The sequence below is a fragment of the Otolemur garnettii genome, unplaced genomic scaffold (genome assembly GCF_000181295.1).
Source record: "Otolemur garnettii isolate 467f Iridium unplaced genomic scaffold, OtoGar3 scaffold00070, whole genome shotgun sequence".
NCBI classification, from domain to species: domain Eukaryota; kingdom Metazoa; phylum Chordata; class Mammalia; order Primates; family Galagidae; genus Otolemur; species Otolemur garnettii.
Window position 1 is genome coordinate 8,803,667 of NW_003852465.1, and position 16,078 is coordinate 8,819,744.

Sequence of the window (16,078 nt, forward strand, 5' to 3'; positions counted from 1 at the left end):
TTTTTTTTTTTGAGACGGAACCTCAAGCTATCCCCCTGGGTAGAGTGCCATGGCATCACAGCTCATAGCAACCTCCAACTTCTGGGCTCAAGCGAGTCTTCTGCCTCAGCCTCCCAAGTAGCTGGGACCACAGGCGCCCACCACAATGCCTGGCCATTTTTTTTTTTAGTTGCAGCCATCATTGTTGCTTGGCGGGCCCAGGCTGGGGATTCGAACCCACCACCTTAGGTGTATGTGGCTGGCGCCTTAGCCACTTGAGCCACAGGCGCCGAGCCGAGCTTCACCTTTATATAGCCTTGTGATCTGAGAAGAGATATGGTATAATTTCTATTCCTTTAATATTGCTGAGGTTTGATTTGTATCGTTGGATATGATCTATTTTGGAGTATGTGCCATGAGATGAAGAGAAAATAGTATATTCTTTTGCTTTGAGATGGTGTGTTCTGTATATGTCTATTAATCCCATTTGTTCTAGGGTCATGTTTAAGTCCTTTGTATCCTTGTTTAGTTTCTGCTTAGAAGATCTGTCCAGTTCTGTCAGAGGGATGTTGAAGTCTCTGACTATTAAGGTGTTATAGGCTATCATATTGCTCAGACCTCTCAAGTTCTGTTTCATAAATCTGGGAGCATATAAGTTAGGTGCATCAATGTTTAAAATTGAGATGTCTTCTTGTTGTATTCTTTTGACCAGTATGAAGTGTCCATCTTTGTCTTCTTAACTAAAGTAGTTCTGAATCTGCCTGTATCTGAGAATCAGATTGCAACCCCTCCTTTCTTCTGATTTCCATTTGCTTGATACACTGTTTTCTATCCCTCAACCCTGAGTCTTGATTTGTCCTTCAGGAATAGGTATGTCTCCTGGAGACAGCATATGGATGGCTTGTGATTTATCTAATCAGCCAGCCTGTGCCTCTTCAGTAGGGAATTCAATCCATTGACATTTATTGAGAGGATCAACAAGTAATACTTATTGTGGTGGAATTCTATTCACTTTATTATGAGATAGTTTGTTGTGTAGTTTTATTCTTTGTGCCATTGTGGAAGCTAAGCTCTGACCTTGGCTTCTAGGTGTTTACTTTGGTGGTGGCCCATTGTGGTGTTGAGAATAATATTGAGGATAGGTGTATTTCCTGTAAAGCTGGTCTTATTGAGGTGAATTTCCTCAATGCCTGTATATCTGCAAAAGATTTTATTTAACCATCATTTTTAAAGCTAAGTTTAGCAGGATACAGGATTCTGAGCTGAAAATTATTTTAAGGATGTCAAAGGTGGATGATCATGCTCTTCTGGCTTGGAAAGTTTCAGTTGAAAAGTCTGTTGTCATCCTAATGACTCTGTCTTTGTAGGTAATTGGTGCTTACTCCTAGCTGCTTGCAGTGTTTTTTCCTTCATCTTGACTTTGGACATGTTCATTACAATGCATCTTGAAGAGGCTCTGTTAGAGTTGAGATGACCTGGGGTTCAATATCCATCTGAAAAGAGTGTATCAGGATCTTTAGTAACACTTGGAAAGTTTTCATTTATGATAGTCTCCAGTAGGGCTTCCATACCTTTGGGATAATCTTCTTCCTCTTCAGGGATTCCTACTATCCATATGTTTGAACCCTTCATGGAGTTTCATAATTCTCTAAGTACCTGCTCTACTTCCTCTCTCTTCTTTTCTAACTCTGTAACTACCTTTGTTAACTCAAAAACTTTATCCTCTAACTCTGATGTTCTTTCTTCTCTATGGTCTAATCTGTTTTCGATACTTTCTACTGCTTCTTTACATTCCCTGATTGTCTCCTTCATTTCCTTAAACTCATCTATGCCTTTTCTATATTCTCCATATCTCTCATCTGACTTTTGGTTCTGTCTTTCTATTTTTTCATCCATTCCTTTTATTGTCTTAATCATCCATATTTTAAATTCCCTTTCTGTCAGATCCATTAATTCTTCATAGGATGAGTCTCCTGTAAAAGCTATCTCTGCTCCCTTGGAGGAGTTGCTCTATTTTGGTTTTTCATGGTGCCTGAATTTTTCCATTGGTTCCTCCTCATGTGTGCTTTCTTCGTGCTCACTTTTTTGCACACCTTTTTCCTTCTCAGTTCCTCCTTTGCTTCAAATTACCTTGTCTCAGAGTTTATGTGATGAAGAGCCTTCTTATTGTGAGGCCAAAATGAGGAGAAAGTTAATGAGCAGATAGAGAAATGGGGGGGAGGGGGAAGAGTAAAAAAAAAGAATCAAATAATAAAAGAAAAAGAAGAAAAGGAAGAAAGGGAAGGAGGGATGACAGAAGAAAAACAAAACTTGGAGAACAGGCAAGGAGGAGGTCAGGAAGAGTGACTGAGAATGACGGAAGAAATAGTATTGATCAGGATGGTGCTAAGGTCACACTTGTAACTCAAGGGGTTTGAGGGGGCTGGACTGGGAGGTTTCCTCAAAATTAGGTGGTCCTTGCCAGCCTGAGCACAGCCAGACTCTTCCTCTGCCAAAACTAGAAAGGGAAGGAGAAGAGCAAAAACAAAAAACACTAAGGAAAAATTAAGTAAGAATGAAAACAAAATAGAAAAATTCTGCAGCATAGTCTTGCCAATACTATCTTCCTAGGGCCAGAGTTAGAAAAATCTTAGGCTCAGCGCCTGTGGCTCAAGTGGCTAAGGCGCCAGCCATGTACACCCAAGGTGGCGGGTTTGAATCCAGCCTGGGCCCGCCAAACAACGATGGCTGCTACCAAAAAATAGCCGGGCGTTGTGGCAGGCACTTGTGGTCCCAGCTACTTGGGAGGCAGAGGCAGGAGACTCACTTGAGCCCAGGAGTTGGAGTATGCTGTGAGCTGAGATGCCATGGCACTCTACCCAGGGGGACAGCTTGAGGCTCCTATCTCAAAAAAAAAAAAGAAAGAAAGAAAGAAAAGTCTTTTAGCTCCCTTGAGCCTGATCACTGCTATGGCCTACACGCCAGACCACAGCTGTGTCCCCCTAGCTCTTAGCTAAAAAAAAAAGAAAGAAAGAAAGAAAGAAAGAAAGAAAGAAAAGAAAAGAAAAGAAAGAAAGAATATTAAGATAAGAATAGATAAAGGAAATTAAAAATACTATTGTATCTAATAGAGGAGAGAGAGGGAAGTGGAGCAAAGAAAGAAAGGAGAAAGACAAGAAAAAGGGAGGGGATAATTTAGCTGTTGTAGAGCTTATTATTGTGGGGGAGATGAGAAAGGTAGAACAGTCACTGTCCGAAGAGAGAATGTACTGGAGTGAAATATGGAGAGAGAAATGAGGCTAAAATACTGTAACCAAAAAATACAAGAGCCTTTGCTCTTGATGAAAGTAAAAATAGAAGTTAAGAAAAGAACCAACCATACAAATAAGCAAGAAACAAAACACATCAATACAAAATATTGAAAAGCTCTAAATAACCAAAACTAAGCAACCTCAGTAACAAGTGAAAGAACAATAGCAAAAAAGAAAAAGAAAATACTAACAACAAGAAGAAAAACAAACAAAAAAAAATCAAAAAATATAAAAACTGACTGGCACCCATAGCTCAGAGGGTAGGGTGTGGGCCACATACACCAAGGCTGGAGGGTTCAAACCTGTAGTCTTAGCTATTAGGGAGGCTGAGGTAAGAGAATTGCTTAAGCCCATGAGTTTGAGGTTGCTGTGAACTGTGATGCCACAGCACTCTACTGAGGGCACCATAGTGAGAGTGTGTCTCAAAATAAAATAAAATAAGTATATATAGACATATATATACATAAAAGCATATATATGGTGGGAGAGTCCAACTTTAGTAAGAATATATTTGTTTTGTAATATATTGCCAGATCATCAGGTGGCTGTATTTTTAGGGGGTGGACAACACAGCTAACAACCTCTCTCTAGAACCCAGGCATAAACCAGATCCCCAACTTAATTGTCCACAGTGATGCCTGATTGTTTCTTCAGCGATCGAGTTCCTTGGGGTTGGGAATTCAGATTTCTCCTGAATCCTTCAGAGGAGGATTTCCCTCAAATGTGGCTGCTATATACTGTTCGGATTTGCCATCTTCCAGGCAATCCACTCAATGCACTACCCCTGAGAAATGAAAACTGCAAAAAGATTCCTTGGGTCCCCTACCTGCACAGTTCCCAGCCTTGTCTGCTGGCGAGGGCTCCCACTACTGCCTGTGTGCAAGACTTGCCTAGCATGTCAGACCTCCCCCACGTTGCTCCAGTTCACATACAGCAATCAGCACCCTGCAACCTTGCAGCTTACCCTGAGCCACAGCTCCAGGCAAAATCTCTTCTCCGAGAGCCGAGGGACTAACTCCAGTTTCTCAGTTGCTGTAGGAGAGCTCGGCCTGACGGTCTTCCTGATTCACCATGTTGCTCCACTTGCACAACTGAGATTCTTGAAAGAAGGAAAGCATATAAAGAAATAATTCTTTTAAAATATATAAATATAGTGTATTTTCATATTATATATAATTTGTGTATATAATAAAGGTAATTTGATTTGTATATATTTAAAATTTGGATATTAGTTGTTTGCTATGTGTGTTATAAATATCTTCTTCCAGCTGTTTTTCTATCTTTTGCCACAAAGAAGGTTTAAATAGTAAAGCTTATTGTCCTTTTTTTTTGTTTTACATATTGATAAAAAGATTTTTTTCTCTCCTAATTATTCTATATTTTTCTAAAATGTTTTATAATTTGTAAACAATTTTCCTGTTATTTACTTATAACTGTGCTTTTAATTTTGAAAGTAACTCTTTCCTATGTACAATTTTCTCAACTTTTTTGAATAGTCAGTTTTGATTATTCACTGATAATAAATGATTTGAAATGTTTTCTCCCACTGATTTGAAATGCCACCTCTATCATAAGCCAACTAACTCCCCATACATGTCTGAGTCTGTTCCTGAATATTATAGAGTCTCTCAACTATAGCACTATTAACATTTTGGGGCTAGATAATTCTTTCTTGTGGGGAGCTGTTGTGTACATTGCAGGATACTCAGAAGCATCCGTAACCTCTCATATTAGATGTCAGTAGCAAGACTCCTCCCCGGTTTGATAAACAAAAATGTCTCTGGACATTACCTAGCATACTTTGGGAAAGGGGTTAAAATCACCCATGGCCAAGAATCACCCACCAATTTGTACATCTATTTTGTCAGTTGTACACTATTTTACCTACTTAAATTTATAAAATGCTTTGATATTTATTGGTATAAGACCCTCTATTTTTATTCTCAAAATTATCTTAGCTATTCTTGTTTTATGAATTTTAGAATCAGTTTGTCAAGCTTCATGAAAAATACTTTGATTTTTATTAGAATTGGCTTGAATTTAGAAATAAATTTAAGAAATATGATATATATATTTTTTGAGACAGAGTCTATGTCACCCTCAGAGTGTCCTGGTGTCACAGCTCACAGCAACCTCAAATGGGCTTACATGATTCTCTTGCCTCAGCCTCCCAAGTAGCTGGGACTACAGGCACCCACCACAGCGCCCAACTATCTTTTTGTTGTAGATATCATTGCTGTTTATCGCCTGGGCTAGGCTGAAACCGGCCAACTCTGGTGTATATGGCTGGCGCCCTAGCTGCTGAGCTACAGGCACCAAGCCAGAAATGTGATATTTTTATTTTAATGAGTTTCTCCATTCATAGGAGCACATCTGGCTTGGGGATTGTATATCATGTGTTACTTTCCTTGTCACATAGGTTTCTGATTAACTTCATCTGCACAGGCTTGGTGGGTCCTTGGGTAAAATCTGCAGTGGTATATTGCTTATCTTGTCTTTTCTGGACAAACAGGAGGTTAAGGCCTCTATAGTTATCTCATGGCTGCAAGGAGGTTCTGCCGTTCCTGGGAAAGAAACTCAAAAGGGAACACCTCAGTGCCACAGAAAGTTGCAAAGTTCTGGTCAGCAACTCTTAATAGGCCGGAAACTTGAAACATAAGAGAACTATAAATAAAAACCATAAAAAATGTTTTCTGGCTTATGGAGCCAGTTACAGAAAGAAAGTCATTCTACCTCTGGAACCACTAAATTGGCTAACAAATACTGACTGTGGCCCTCAGTTCCCGCATCATAAAACATCATTTTCTGAATGAATTGGGCCCTCCAGAATGAGTAAGCCTCAAAATAAACCTCTCGGAAATTAAATGAATCAATCTGCAGAGTAGAGGTGTTCAGTTTTATTTATTTGAACTCCAAACTGAATCCATAAAAAGTGATTTGGGGGGATATAATTGCTAATGAGCTGTTGTTTTTGAGAGTAACATGCCAAGTGGCTCTATTGCTTCCAGAAGTCTTGCTTAGAGCATAATTGAGATCCTGTCATTAGCAGAGAGGATGATTATTTTCTTCGCATCGGCTATAACTGGAGGGTCTATATCAAGATATTTAAAGACATAAAAATTGAATGTCTCCATTCAGATAAAATTTCAATAGCTGGGACACCATTCTGCTTAGCATGACTTAAAGAGGGAGATTGCTTTGTTACTAGTGTGTTTCTACCTGTTCTGATTGTCTTAGGGTATGTCAACAAAGATTTGAAAAGAATACAATAGCCAGATTCTCTCTGTGATATCAGAGGTTACCGGTGAAATTTTTTAAATGCTTCAAAATTTCTTACATCTTCCCAAATCTATTAACAATTATTTGAATGAGAATAATGACTAACAGTAGAAACGGGGTTGCCAGGGGCATCCCTGCTTGTTAATTAGATTTGAGAGCCTTATTCCAACTCTTATTTGTTGAAGAGTTATAATGCAATGCATAAGAAGAAAGCAAAAGAATATGAGTCTGTACTTTGAAAGTAAGGAACTACCCTTTCTGTCGTTAGGGAAAAGACTGTATTTTGATTTGTAGCTAAGAATAAGATTATATTTCAATCCTACCTCAAGAGAACTATATGCCTCAGGAATTAGATTAAATTGTTTCCTGTAAATTGGTTTAAAGAGATCCAATCCAAAAAGAGACATCCTTGTGGAAGATAGTTTAATTAAACCTTCTATAATGAATAAAATGTTGAATCCTATCAAGAAAGTGTTTTAGAACTTGAAAACGAGAAATGGGCTCATTAAGCCATCAATAGGAATCTGTAGCCTTCAGTCTCCCAACTGAAGCAACGCCCTCAGCGGCAAGTCTGAGACTCTACATTATTAAGCCCCACTTTTAGAAATAGACTTAAATTAATGCGTGAGCAGCTTCTTGTAATTCTATAAAAGTTGGTGTTTTATTCACTTTAACAAATTGTCCTTGGTTTCCCAGCCATCTGAAAATGACAACCAAGATGGCCAGTTCCCAAACATGACAATGTCAGGTTTCATTGTATATAGAATAGAATATGAATGCAGAAGCTAGTTACGCCCATAAAATGGCCACAGTAAACTTTCATAGAACACAGTTGTGCACTTTCATAGAACACAGATATTTATTTGGTGTTTCTAAGAGGCCTTCCCACAAATACCGGCTACTTCAACATCCCAATCTTGACATTTTAGTTGCACATTACATTTAAACCCCTGAATATAGAGATAAGAATTAAAGAATCATTGTTTACTTTTTAGTATTATTTAATAGTTTTCCATGTGGAACCAGGTAGAAAATGACTGTTAATTAAATCAATGACTCTGGCTTTTTGATGAAAAATGGATAAAATTCTCCAGAGCCTCTTCTGTCAGCCCCCACTGTACAATATTATATGAAATGAGTGATATGACCAACTTTCTTTATTCTCTGTGATTTCCAATGACCCTTCCTTTATGTTTTACATAAGAAAACATAGCATAACTATCACATGTTCTCACAATGATTGCATTAACTGAAGAATGAGTTGCTTGTGTAAGAGTCAGAAGACCATCCTGCTGAGAACCAGTAAATAATTAAATAACCTTTAACATAACAAATGTTGAATACAACATAACAAAATGTGAACAAAGCATTGCTGAGAGGCAATAAATTGGTAATTGGCACATTTTGCCCCTTTTACTATCCATTTCCCATATGTACCCTTATAGACACTCCTGAATATCTACAAAAACTATATTTCCACCAAACAAGATACACCCATCTTAAAGTTCTCATGCTTTCTCCCAAATGAGGCAACCCAGAGTTCTAACAGTCATTGTACCCATCCATGGCTGGATAATAAAGTAGGTGTAGATTTAGTTTTATAAGAAAATGCCAGAACTTTTTCCAAAGTGATCATATAATTTTACATTTCCTTCAAGAAGGTATGAGAGTTGTAGCTGTTCTATATTATCCTCACCAACATTTGGTGCTGTCTTCCAATGTATTGTAACCTACATACAAATATGAGCTGATTTTAATACTTACCTTAGAGTAAGGACTCATTAAATGGAAATAAAAGTAACAATGGGTTTTCCTTATATACTCCAGCACAGCCCAGTTCTCTTTACTCTACTGTATTTGCCCCACTTACCAGAAATGGCATCCCAGAGATGTAAGTAGAGTGGAAGCCAATGAAGATCATCGCAGAAGCTAGAAATTTAGTATTTTGGCATTCACGCTCTACACCCTAAAACCTGAGAGATTATGTAACTTAATTTTCTATATAAAACGCCTTTGTGTAAAGTGACAGTCTGTACTATTAATTGTTCTATGTTTTTGTCTTTTGTCAGGTGTTGACAGCCTTCAAGGATATACAAAATGAGGTGAGATTAGATTTTGATGATGCGAATTTCCTGATCTCACCATGTGTCCTTGATTTCATTTTTTCCTTACGCTATTGAGATGGAGACTCTGACCAAGATTTTATATTCATTTATTTATCTAGTAATTTATCCCTTTAAAGAGGAGCATTAACTTATCAATTCAGGCAACGAAGGCCAGAAGATACCTAACAATTCCCTAGAAGGAATGTAGTAACCTAGAGAAAATTGTATTCACCAGAACAAGAACATTCTGTGTAGTTGGTTGTATGACATGCTGATAAGTGACTGAGTTGAAGGGAGCCCCCACGTGACATGATAAGCTTCCTTATTAGAAGATGGTGCCTATTAACACATGGCAGGGAAGTACAAATTAGAAACTAGGGCTAAGCTTCTTGGGTAAATAGAAATCAATCCTCTTTCTCTGTGCTTCCTCTGTGCACCTTTCCGTCTCTTTTCTCAACACTAATCAAATATCTAAACAACATAGTAAAGCACTGCCCTATTATGGGGCTGCCACAGACACTGAGTTATTGTATTAGCCTGCTCAAGGTGCTGATGGTGCCTTGGTCCTACCAAGCCAACCGTCACATCTTTTTTTTTTTCCTCTTTGTTAGACTGAAAAGCAACAAACACTATGTGCACAATTACTTAGGAACAGACTATTTATATAAGCTATAAAGATAGGAAAACACATAGCTCGGGGCAAATGCTAATATTCTAAAGCTAGGGCAAACAAAAAACTTGTTTACAGATTTCTTAGCTTTCGTTCCTCTGAATAAAGACATAATTTCATTAAAATTAGAATTTAAATATAGCATGTACCTCTTGTGATATTAGAAATGGCAGTTTGGGAGGAATGATGACAAAGGGATTGCTCAGCTTTGAAAATAAGCTTTCTCTATTTCCCTATCTGCATCACTTTTGGTAGAACTGAGCCCCTTCCTATGGTCCAAAAGCCGTATCACTGCATTGTGCTGCTATATTTGGGACTTACTGTGGTGAAAATTACTGCCTCTGAGCACCCAACTGTTGTTCTTTTTCTATTCTTCCAATTCAGTAGTGTAAAGATAAAAAACAGGATTGCTTTCATTTAAAAAAAGGAAGGAAGGAAGAAAATTACAGCCTATGCCAGGCTGTGGGGTAAAAAGGAGTATGAGACAGAATCAGGAACTTGATATTTTCACCCAAATTTTGCCTCTGGGGTCAGGATGCCTCTATCCCACCCAGAACATTAGTCCCCCGCAGCTTGTGGGAGGAGGAGGCTTAGCTGTGAGACTTGTTTGTCGACGCCATCCTCTCAGGGCCTGCATATGAAGTTAGCAGTGTGTGACCTCCCCTGTGCAGAAGCTCTCCTCTGGTGCTGATTCATGGAGTTGGTCAGATATAATCCCTAACCCCACAGATCCTCCCTCAAGTAAAACAAATACTTTAGGCACAAACATATAAGGGAAATGTGTGTGTTTATATACTCAGGTAAGAATAAAGCTAAGGGGCTCGGCGCCTGTGGCTCAAGTGGCTAAGGCGCCAGCCACATACACCTAAGGTGGTGGGTTCGAATCCCCAGCCCAGGCCTTCCAAACAACAATGACGGCTGCAACCAAAAAATGGCCAGGCATTGCGGCGGGCGCCCGTAGTCCCAGCTACTTGGGAGGCTGAGGCAGGAGACTCACTTGAGCCCAGGAGTTGGAGGTTGCTGTGAGCTGTAATGCCATGGCACTCTACCCAGGGGGATAGCTTGAGGCTCCATCTCAAAAAAAAAAAAAGAATAAAGCTAAGGAAGAGGCAGCAGGGTGCTTTCTTCTTTAGGCAAACATAAGACCCAGCACTAGAGCATCCTAAGGCAGAAAACCATTTAGTTGGTTCGTGTGAGCTCAGAGGGCCCAAAGTGTATCATTGGCAACTATTCTTCCAGGGTGAGTAAGAAGGGTGTTTTACAAGGTCCTTCGCAAGTACTTAAAAGGTTCACTACAGAGAACCACTGCACACTGAACAAGGAGGGTAACAGAGCCCAGAAAAGGCATAGCAGAAAGACCAGACAGAATAAAATAGGGGAGGCCATGGTGTAATTACAACTCTGAAGTAACAAACTGTGTATCTCCTCCCTACAGAAACCATAGCTGGATCCTATTTATTTATTCATTATTCAAAAAATATTTATTGAGGCTTGGCACCTGTGGCTCAAGCAGCTAAGCACCAGCCACATACACCTGAGCTGACGGGTTCGAATCCAGCCTGGGCCCACCAAACAACAATGACAGCTGCAACCAAAAAATAGCTGGGTGTTGTGGCAGGTGCCTATAGTCCTAGCTACTTGGGAGGCATAGGAAGGAGAATCACTTGAGCCCAGGAGTTAGAGGTTGCTGTGAGCTGTGATGCTATGGCACTCTACCCAGGGTGGCAGCTTGAGGTTCTATCTCAAACAAACAAACAAAAAAAATCTTGAAAATATGCTGTATACAGGGCATTATCTTAAGTGGTTTGGTGTTAGAGATTCAAAGACAATATAAATTCTGCTTTCAGGAAACTTAGGATTTATTTCTACTTCCAAGAAGTCCAGATTTCCCAAATAGACTTCCCTGCATTTGATTGATTCTACAGCTGGTACATTGAAGGTCCAGAGAAGACCAGCCCCATAGTCTCTGACTCTCTGAAATCTCCTTACTTTTCAGCTGCAGGAAGATGCTCGGATTCGAGGTAAAAGAGCAGTATTTCAAGGTCTGGGTAAGGCAACAAAAGAGGGGATTTGGTAGAGAATAAGGACTAGTTCATCCCAAAGTCTTATCTCAGAATCTTCCACTTGTCTTAGAGCTGAGGTCCAGATGCTCTTTACCTTCCCCCCTTCAGCCAGCCTGGGAACCAGCTTTCCTTAAAGCCTCCATGAACGCTGCTAGTCTCTCCTCTGTCCAGCCTAGTTACCTTGTGTTAGCCCATTTGGGCTGTTATAACAGAATACCATAGGTTGTGTGGCTTATAAACAGCAGAAATTTATTTCTTCTAGTTCTAGAGGCTGACACATCCAAGAACAAGGTGCCAGCAGATTTGGACTGGTGAGGGTCTGCTTCCCAGCTCACAGGCAGCGTCTTTTTTGCTGTGTCCTCATATGGCAGAAGAAGCAAGGGAGCTCTCTGGGTTCTCCTTTTATAAGGGCACTAATATCATTCATGAAGGCAATGCCCTTATGACCTCATCACCTCCCCCAAACCCCACATCTTAATATCATTGCACTGGAGATTAGGTTTCAATATATGAATTTGGAGGCAATTCTGGCCTTCAGTCTACAGCACCTAGACAGGGATGGAGAGATCCCTTTCTCCCTTGGAACAGCTATTGAGGGCCTAAGGAGACATGGGCTCTTGTCCACAGAGAAGAGACAGCAAGGACAGCGAGGAACACCTTCCCAGGGCTGGGATAGGGATGGAATAGCAGGGCTGTCAGAATGGAATGATTATTCAGGGTGGTCAAGTTACAGTTCTCAAATGCCTAGATGCAAATTCCAGAGTTTTGAGAAAATACTCAAAACACCCAGGAGACTGGAGTTAGAGCATAAAAGCTGTATTTGCAGCCCCTCCCTTTACGTATCTAGGAGAGAATTTAAAAATCACAGCTTTTCAAACTTTTACATATTTACAAATCACACCTAGGTCTCTTGTTAAAAAGCAGGTCCTTACTCAGTAGGTCTAGGGTGGGACTTGCATACCCCATGGAAGAGATGAGGAGACTTAAGCTGTGGGCATAAGAGGCAAGGAAGGGAGGAAATCTAAAGGAGATTCTGACGCTCTTGGGGTCTATCTGGTATTCCAGCTCCTTCACAAAACTGTCCATAAGAGTACAAGTCTTCGGCTTGGCACCTGTGGCTCAAGTGGCTAAGGCGCCAGCCACATACACCTAAGGTGGCAGGTTCGAATCCAGCCCGGACCCGCCAAACAACAATGACGGCTGCAACCAAAAAATAGCCGAGCATTGTGGCGGGTGCCTGTGGTCCCAGCTACTTGGGAGGTAGAGGCAGGAGACTCGCTTAGGCCCAGGAGTTGTAGGTTGCTGTGAGCTGTGATGCCACGGCACTCTACCAGGGTGATAGCGTGAAGCTCTGTCTCAAAAAAAAAAAAAAGAGTACAAGTCTTCTTGGGAGTCTTTAAATATATACAGTCTAGAGAAGACCTCTTCTGATCTTTCTCTAAGCCCGATCAATCACCTTCACCAGAATAAGGAACTATGGCCTGGCAGCATTATGGTATACTTTACTTGGATGTTAACCCCTAATTGGCAAAAGGTTAAACAGGGTCAAGTTTACTTCTGTTTGGAGGATACTTTCCTTTATCCAAGGAAGCTTGATTTCCACTGTAGGGTCCTGGAAATATTTACCTGATTACCCAGGCTGTAAAAATATGGATTTTGGATCTAAATGCTACTGTTGTTTACCTGTGAGGGCAAGTAGGGTGGCATTCAGGGTGGGAGGAAGTCAAGTCTCATTGTATCCATTGTCCATACCAAAAAAAAAGAAGGGATAAGAAGTGAGAAACTAGGGACTTGTTCCCATGGCAGTGCCACATAACTGAAGCATTTGGCCAACTCTTGTAATTTCCAGCACTAATTGAACAGAGCTACAATGGCCATGATTCACTACACTTCACAGGTAGATAGGTATCTGGTGCCACATTCTGCAACTGCCTCTGACAGACCTGTGTCCTCAATATCCCCACAAGGCTTGCCTCTCCCACATTGAGTAGCTATATTCCAAACTAGGGACATGAGCTTGGCAATTGGGGAGACATTTCCAGACCCCTGTAAGTTAATGACCCCTTCCTGTGTCCACCTCAGGGATGAGCTCCACGATGCCCATGTCATCTGCACCTAGGACTGGGTAAGTGGCCCTATTCTGATACTCCCCAAAGGAGATAGTATCCTCCTGGATATGGATATGTGGCCAGGAATTAGGGCTATCTCTGAGCCTTGAACATTCAAAATCCTGTACTTCCAATAGGTGGCTCTTCAAAAGGGGCAAGAGGTGGTCCCTGCATCATCTCTACTGAGGATAAACTACAAACCGGGGCTTCCTCCTCTATCTTCAGCCCAATCATAAATCCCGGGAATCTTAGGGCCAGTCCTGAACTTCACAGTACTAGACTTTCAGAAACTCTCTTTAGTCAGGTGAGGGAATGAGGGAACATAGAAAGAAAGAATGCTAGATAGGACAGGAAAGCCATGAAGAAGGAGTAAAGAATCAGGGATTTAGAAAGTTATAAGGAAAACTAATAAAAGTTTGAGAAACCAGTGCCCTAACATTCAGAAATGTTGATTTCTTTTCCATAAGAATGAGATGAGGAGAAAAAAGATCAGGTTACCACATCAGAGATTTAACTTAGACATAAGGAATGACTTTCCAACAGTGACAATCGAGACACAGAGGACTGCAGAGTCAAGAAAGAGGGCAGTGCCATGTTCTTCAAAAGGCTTTAAAGATAAACACTTTTTGTAAAAAAAAAAAAATCAGTTTGACCTGTTTCAGGCGTGGTACTTCTTGAACCAGGAAATGGAGAAGGTGAACTCCCTAGATCCCTATTTGAACAGAATTTGTCTTAGAGCTCAGACAGTTGGCTCTTGTGAAATAAAAGCATTCCTTTTGAAGAGATGGTTATGCTTTATCTTGCTCAGTGCTGAAACCATAAGAGGAATAAGTAAAAGGTTATCTCATATATACATAAATTATAAATGCAATTACTGTAAACCTTTACGTATAAAGAGCATTTTGGATTGACCAAAATCCTTTTGGATCTATGTTATTACTTTTTTTTTTTTTTGGTGAGACAGAGTCTCATTCAGTTGCCCTGGGGTTGAGTGCTGCGGGGTCATAGCTCATAGCAACCTCAAACTCTTGGGCTCATGTGACCCTTTAGTCTCAGCCTCCAGAGTAGCTAGGACTACAGGTGCCTCCACGACCTCCAGCTATTTTTGTTGTTGTTGTTGTTGTTAAATATGAGGGTTTTCACCCTTGCTCAGGCTGGTCTTGAGCTCCTAAGCTCAAGCAGTCCACCCACCTTAGCCTCCCAGAGTGCTAGGGTTACAGGCACGAGCCACCACACCCCGCCTGTTATTACTTAATTTTAATATTTCTCTAAGGCAAGCAGTAGGAGTTTTCCTGATGAAAACATAGGCTCTGATAGGTTATGACACTTATCTCCTAAAGCCCAACAAGGACTTTTTCATGTGGACCATACAAGGAATCACAACTCCCAGAGCCGGTGATGCCTATTCCTGGCAGAGTTTTATAACAAAAGCTCTAAGAATAGTGGAGGCCAGGGAGGGAGCCCAAAGAGTAGGATCTCTCTCTCATACATCCATAACCTCCTCTTATTTGGTACAGAAGCATCAGGCCTCCCGATTGGGGGATGACCCCAAAGTTGAGAAGATCACAGTTCAGCACTGGAGACCAGCCATCAGGAGCCCGTGCCTACAACCTAAAGACACAGCTATCTGGCCAATCAGCTTACTACCCTGGGCCCTAACTCTATAACCAAGGAAGAAGGACCTCTCTGCTTCTGCCAAGTGTTTCACCCAGGTGGCCTTTCCCCAAGCTCCACCCTGCCTACCTGCTATAGTCAGAAACACAGATCTCACAGGTGCTTATCCCAACATGGGAGAGCAGCAGTCCATACAGGTGTGGTCTAGTGCCAGGAGAAATGGGGTGAGAGAGTGGACAGGTGAGGCCAAGGCTAGGCCCAGGTTCTTTTGCTCTCTACAATCAAAACAAAGAGCTGGCTCGGTGCCTATAGCTCAACCGGCTAAGGCGCCAGCCACGTACACCTAAGGTGGTGGGTTCGAATCCCCAGCCTGGACCCGCCAAACAACAATGACGACTGCAACCAAAAAAAAATAGCCGGGCGTTGTGGCGGGCGCCTGTGGTCCCAGCTACTTGGGAGGCGGAGGCAGGAGACTCGCTTGAACCCAGGAGCTGGAGGTTGCTGTGAGCTATAATGCCACGGCACTCTACCCAGGGGGATAGCTTGAGGCTCTGGCTCAAAAAAAAAAAAAAAAAAAAAAAAAAAAACAAAGAGCCGAATAGAGTGCATCAGGTATAGATAGTACTGTACAAGAAGGCATGTTCATCTCTCTGTGGGACAGAGAGATAGAAAGGTGGAAAGTTTAAAAAAAAATTGAGGGGCCCACAGTTCCTTTCTGGAAACGGCTCTGTGAACTTACATTATTGACCCTCGCCGGGGCCTGATTAAGGAAAAAACAATAGAAAGAGAAAGAGAGAAAAGAAAAGAAAGAAAGTGAGAGAAAGAAAAGAAAGAAAAACTTACATTATTTGTAGGCTTAATTCAGTTCAAGAGTTAAACATAGTACATCCTTTTAGACTCCTTTGCCAGGGTTTTCTGTAATACAGTACTTGAGTATGCTACCCCAGCAGCACTACTGTAGGCCACTTCC

General features: G+C 41.0%; 1 protein-coding gene across 1 annotated transcript in view; it reads left to right on the forward strand.

Annotated features, from left to right (window-relative positions):
• CUNH12orf54 (chromosome unknown C12orf54 homolog) overlaps positions 1 to 15,192 on the forward strand; it is a 23,610-nt gene extending 8,418 nt beyond the window's left edge. Inside the window, exons 4-7 of the mRNA XM_012807492.1 lie at positions 8,618 to 8,650; positions 11,320 to 11,344; positions 13,469 to 13,511; positions 15,012 to 15,192. Coding sequence (XP_012662946.1) covers positions 8,618 to 8,650; positions 11,320 to 11,344; positions 13,469 to 13,511; positions 15,012 to 15,153 — 243 coding nt within the window. The 3' untranslated portion in view covers positions 15,154 to 15,192. The remainder of the gene's footprint in view (positions 1 to 8,617; positions 8,651 to 11,319; positions 11,345 to 13,468; positions 13,512 to 15,011) is intronic.
• The last annotated feature ends 886 nt before the right edge of the window (positions 15,193 to 16,078 follow it).